This window comes from Macaca mulatta, chromosome 1, assembly GCF_049350105.2.
Source record: "Macaca mulatta isolate MMU2019108-1 chromosome 1, T2T-MMU8v2.0, whole genome shotgun sequence".
Lineage (NCBI taxonomy): Eukaryota > Metazoa > Chordata > Mammalia > Primates > Cercopithecidae > Macaca > Macaca mulatta.
Window position 1 is genome coordinate 203180456 of NC_133406.1, and position 6000 is coordinate 203186455.

The 6000-nt window shown below is 54.7% G+C and overlaps 1 protein-coding gene across 9 annotated transcripts in view; it reads left to right on the forward strand.

Moving 5' to 3' along the window:
* RSPO1 (R-spondin 1) overlaps positions 1-6000 on the forward strand; it is a 23231-nt gene extending 17231 nt beyond the window's left edge. For 5 of the 9 annotated variants that reach the window (XM_028835844.2, XM_077963197.1, XM_077963206.1 and 2 more), the window contains 4 exons: positions 709-900; positions 2991-3176; positions 3468-3656; positions 4438-6000. In XM_028835844.2, coding sequence (XP_028691677.1) covers positions 709-900; positions 2991-3176; positions 3468-3656; positions 4438-4601 — 731 coding nt within the window. In that variant the 3' untranslated portion in view covers positions 4602-6000. The remainder of the gene's footprint in view (positions 1-708; positions 901-2990; positions 3177-3467; positions 3657-4437) is intronic. The other 4 variants (XM_077963230.1, XM_077963251.1, XM_015135676.3 and 1 more) reach the window with 1 other exon arrangement.

Consider the following 6000-nt stretch of genomic DNA (forward strand, 5'->3'; position numbering starts at 1 on the left):
CCAGCTTCAAAGGATGATTCTGAGCCAGGGTTTCTCAGCCTCAGTGCCATTAACATTTTGGACCAAATGATTCTTTTCTGTGCCTGATGCATTATAGGATGATTAGCAGCATCCCTGGTCTCTACCCAATTGATGCCAGTAACAACCCCTTTCCCCAGGTGTGATCATCAAAAAGGTTTCCAGGCATTGCCAAGTGTTCCCTAGGGAGCAAAATCATCCGTGGTTGAGACCCCTGTTCTAGACATAGGTTATTCCAGTTGTCTTTGTGTTTCTGGGTAGGTGTTCCTTTTCTGTTTCACTCTTTATCCCTCTTGCCCTTAAAACTTTCTCGGAAATTTAAAAAACCCTCCTTCTATACCCAAGACTGACTCTTTTGTGCTCTGGGGAGAGTGGAGAAATTCCAGGAAGGGTGCAGCTTGGGTTGCTTCTCTGGGGATGGCGGAGCCGGCCTAGAGAGTGAGCTCATGTCGTGCCTGGAGCTAGGGAGGCACATGGGTCAGCATCTGTTGCTAGCTCTCTGGAGAAAAGCTACTGGGAAGGTGTATAAAGCAGCCTTGCAGACAGCTGCCTGCCTGGCCTGTGCTTTCTGAGAAGCATATTCCTTCTGTGGAAGGAAACGCCGATCTAGTCACTTCCCATCCTTGTCAGAATCTGGATAGGTGAGGTTCTCTCCACAGCCGCCTTCTCATCCCTGCTCCACCTTTGCAGTCAGTGTCGAAGGGAGCCAGGCCTGTGCCAAAGGCTGTGAGCTCTGCTCTGAAGTCAACGGCTGCCTCAAGTGCTCGCCCAAGCTGTTCATCCTGCTGGAGAGGAACGACATCCGCCAGGTGGGCGTCTGCTTGCCGTCCTGCCCACCTGGATACTTCGACGCCCGAAACCCCGACATGAACAAGTGCATCAGTGAGTGTGGGCAGGGCTGTCGGGGGCAGGGGGCACTAGAAGCTCTGGACTGAGGGAGAGTGCTTTGAACCACCGGTGGCTGGTGAGAGGAGCAGAGGGGGCTCTGAGGAGAGGAGATGAGGCGCCGATTCAAGTATCCAGCCGCACACTTCCACCTTGGTGTGTAAATACTGGAACCCTGTCTCCTCCCTTCGCACCTGCCCCTACCTGTATTCCCACAGGTTACCCTCCATGTCCCAACCTGTCACCCAAGCCACAGCCCTGAGTGCCAACCTCTCCCACCCCATCCATCCAATCATCAGAGCCTGTCTGTCATCTCTTGTCTGTCCTCACTGCCACTGTCCTCCCCAGGCTCCCAGCACCTTGCTCCTGGATCATTGCAATAGCCTGTTCATCTGTCCTCCAGCCTTCATCTGGTTCCCTGAAACCCACCTTCTGCACTGCAGCCAGAAAGACGCTTCTGAGACACACACCCTACCCCATCACACTTCTGGGATACACAACCTATCTCATCACACTTCTGAGACACAGAACCTATTCCTATCCCATCACATTTCTGAGACATACAACCCATCCCATCACACTTCTGCTTAAAAACCATTGTTAGCTCCACATGGGCTGCAGGGGAATCCAAGCTCAGGCAGCCTGCTCTTCCACTCTCTTCGCTCCCTGGTCTTCTGGCTCCTCATTTCCACACCAGCTACAGCTCCACGTGCTCTAAGGCACACGCTGCCATATCTCCATCCCTTCTCTGTAGCTGCAGCTGCGGTGTGCTGGGGGACACGTGTGAACACACTCAGGGAGACAATGCCAGTGCCCCCACCACCTGTTCAGTGCCTTGCCATTTAGAATGCATTTGCAGGTCTCATATCAGTTGAGCCTCACAACAACACTGGAAGGGAGACAGGACACAACTGATGGTACCCTTTTCAGGGCTGACAACATTGAGGCCCGGAAGGTAAATGACTGGTCCAAGACTAGACTGAGTTCTGAGCTCAACTCTGCTACTTCTTCATTGTGTGACCTTGAGCACGTCTCCACCTCTCAATGCCTCATCTTTAAGGGTTCTTACCCCCTAGGGTTGTTGTGAGACACGCAGGTAAAGCTCTTAGTGTCTGGCACTCAACAAATGGTAGCTGCTATTGTTCTTATTTTTGTTCTTATTTGACTGGCAACCAAACCCAGGAATCAGAGCACCAGGGAGGGAAGGAAGAAGGGAAGGAGAGAGGTGAGGCTGAGATAAGCCTGGAGGATGGTGGGAGTTTTTGAGGATGCAGGTGGGACCCTGGGAGCTACCCTCTTGGTCCTCAGGGTCCTTGGGGTGGGGAGCTCCTGCTACGCCAGCTCCTAGGAAACTGGCAGCGTGGGCTTCAGGTGCCAGAGCCTGGGAGGAAGTCAGCCCCGCCTGCACTCTGGGAAGGAGAGATTGTGAAAGACCCTGCCTGCTTTCAGCCAAGCCCTGGAGGACCCACCCTGCTCCCATTCCCCCAGAGGAGAGAACTGGCAGCAGAGAATCAGGGAGGGACCCAGGAGTTCTACCAAGGTGGTTCCTGGAACTCAGCCTTGCAGAGGGAGAGGAATTTGCCATAGGATGGCTTCCCCCTCCTCCGTGCTGCCCCAGGCAGGAAGAGAACCACAGTTTGGAGTATTGTAGATGCCCAGCAATGAGGGAAGAGGAGATCACACAGCCACTCTCTGGGGGGCCATTCTGCCCCTCAGTTCAGCTCTGTTTAGGGTGGCCCTGCAGATGCTGTGAGATGCTGAAACACTCCTGTCCCACCCCCACCAAGCCCAGAGGGCCCCACCCTCCTCCTCTGAAACTGCTCTCTTGAGCCTCACCTTGGGTTCCAGGGGCTGAGACTGGCTTCATGTTCAAGTTGGCTGACGGTGGCTAGAGTCCCAGCCAGCCCTCAGGAGCAGCCGCTTCAGCTTCTTCTTCCCTGGCCTGCCACTGCCCTTCCTTTCCCTTTCCTCCCGAGATTCCTCTGCAGTAACTGCAGCTCTAGGCCAGGGTCCTGCCTTCCATGTAGGTGGATGTAGACAGAAGGGAGGGTGTTGGGGCTGGGAATGAGGGAAAATGTTCCTTCTAGGTTGGGCCAGAAGCCCCCAATTTGTCCTCTCCTCAGAATGCAAGATCGAGCACTGTGAGGCCTGCTTCAGCCATAACTTCTGCACTAAGTGTAAGGAGGGATTGTACCTGCACAAGGGCCGCTGCTATCCAGCCTGTCCCGAGGGCTCCTCAGCTGCCAATGGCACCATGGAGTGCAGTAGTCCTGGTAAGCCATGGCAGGCACTGTGGGCAGAGGGTCCAGGACCCCAGGAGGAGGGGCTGGGTAAGGGTCTGGCCAGAGAGTGGGTGGGCTGGGGTACTGTGCAGGGAGAGCTTACCCTACCACTCTTTTCTGGGTCTCCAAGGACTCTTCTGCCCTCTGGACTAAAGATACCTGCAGCCTGAGGTCCAGGCAGAAGGCAGGTGGGAGATGATCCCCTGGGCTATTCCGGACCAGAGGAGGAGATTTGATCCCCTCCTCCTTGTCCTACTCTCCCTTCCCTTCTCTTCCTGCCAGCGCAATGTGAAATGAGCGAATGGTCCCCATGGGGGCCCTGCTCCAAGAAGAAGAAGCTCTGTGGTTTCCGGAGGGGCTCCGAGGAGCGGACACGCAGGGTTCTCAATGCCCCTGGAGGGGACCATGCTGCCTGCTCTGACACCAAGGAGACCCGGAGGTGCACAGTGAGGAGGGTGCCATGTCCTGAGGGTGAGCTGCAGCCTCTGCTCCCTTGGGGTCAGCGCTCAGGCACCAGCCATGGCAGGTCCCACCATCTCTGCTTCCTGCCCATGGTTCAGGAGAAAGCTTCAGGGCAAGGCCAGATGGGGCACCCACAACTCAAGACCTCATGCTGTCCAATCCAGATGCCATGTCCTGGCAGAGAACAGGGCCCCGGAACTCTGCATGGTGGAAGCTGGAAGCTTCTGTGGTCAATATCCTTCCAGTTTCCCCATTTCTTCTGAGCTAGTGGATGTTCATACTAGAAGGCCCCTCGGAGGCCGGATGGGTGGGCGAAAGAGGCACTAAGACCCAGAGAGCTGTAGTGATTCCACCAAAGTCACACAGCCTGCAGTTGGCAAGGAGGTGGCTGCTGCTCTTGCCTGGCCCCAGAGGTGGCTGGTGGCGGGGAGGGAATGGGGGCAGTCCTGCCTGTTCTGAGGGTTGCACTGAATACCTGGGAAGTGCTCTTGGTCCACTGGGATCCAAGATCTGGGGAACCCATGAGGAAGAGGATGATGTCTTGTGTGCCTTGAGGGTTGGGGAGTGAAAGGGCTCTTGGGCTGCCTCTCAGTGCTCATGCCTCAGGGTCCTCTGAAGTGGCTGCTGTCAGAGGAGGTCACCATGACCCAACTACCTACAGGCAGCATCTCCAGCCTCCTCCCTGCCTCCCCTTCCGGCTTCCTCACACTCCCCTCCTAGGGCCTGTGGCCATGCCCAGGGGCTCCCTGCACATCCTTTGTTGATTCTTTCTGCTGTCTGGTTGTTTCAGGGCAGAAGAGGAGGAAGGGAGGCCAGGGCCGGCGGGAGAATGCCAACAGGAATCTGGCCAGGAAGGAGAGCAAGGAGGCGGGCACTGGCTCTCGAAGACGCAAGGGGCAGCAGCAGCAGCAGCAAGGGACGGTGGGGCCGCTCACATCTGCAGGGCCCGCCTAGGGACACTGTCCAGCCCCCAGGCCCATGCAGAAAGAGTTCAGTGCTGCTTTGTGTGATTAAAGCTTTCCTGAACTGGAACATCGGGGGCAAAGCATACACACACGCTCCAATCCATCCATGCATCCATAGACACAAGACACACACACTCAAACCCCTATCCACATATACAACCACACATACTTGCACACATGTGTGTGCATGTACACACACACAGATACCCCAAACACACACACACACATACACACCTGAGGCCACCAGAAGACACTTACATCCCTCGGGTCCTGCAGTACACTCTTGGTTTCTGGAGCTCGCCATGGCCGTGTCAGAGACCACACTTTCCAGCATCTGAGACCAAACTGCAGAGGGAAGCCTTCTGGAGAAGCTGCTGGGATTGGACTAGCTAGTGTGGCAGATGGGAGCCAAGCTTGAGGACTGCTGGTGACCTGGGGAGAAGCCTTCTTCCCATCCCGTTCAGCACTCCCAGCTGTGTGACTTTATCGTTGGAGAGTGTTGTTACTCTTCCATGATACGTATCAGGGCTAACCTGACTCTGAAAACTGCCTTAAAGGTTTATTTCAAATTAAAACCAAAAAAATCAACGACAGCAGTAGACACAGGCACCACATTCCTTTGCAGGGTGTGAGGGTTTGGCAAGGTATGCGTGGGAGCAAGAAGAGAAAGGGAATTTCAAGAGACCCCAAATAGCCTGCTCAGCAGAGGGTCGTGCAGAGAAGGAAGAAAATGTAGGGGCTGCTCTGAGGGTGGTAAACAGGCAGTCTATATCCTTGTTACTCAGAGCATGGACCGGCAGCAGTGTCGTCACAGGGCAGCTTGTTAGGAAGAGAATCTCAGGTCTCATTCCAGACCTGGTGAGCCAGAGTCTGAATTTCAGCAAGATTCCTGATGATTGGCGTGTTATATAAATGTGAGAAGTGCTGCTCTAATTCTCCTTAAAGGATGGGAGAAAGGGCCCCGGCCATGTTGCAGCAGGAGGGATTCTGGTCATCTATAAAGGAGGACTTTCCATCTGGGAGAGGCAGAATCTATATACGGAAGGGCTAGTGGCACTGCCGGGGGAAGGGAGTGCATAGGCTTCCAGTGATGGTTGGGGACAGTCCTGCCCAAAGGCAGGGCAGTGGATGGAATAACTCCTTGTGGCATTCTGAAATGTGTGCCAGGCTCTGGACCAGGTCCTAGGTTTCCAGGGAGGAGCCAAACACAGGCCTTGCTCTTGTGGAGCTTAGAGGTTGGTGGGGAAGAAGATAGGCATGCATCGAGGAATCGTACAAACACATATGTAACTACAAAAGGTTGGTGTCAAGGGCAGGCGACCACTGGCATCTGTGCATAGCTATGAAAGTTAATAAAACAGAATAAAAATAAAATACTTTCTCTCAGG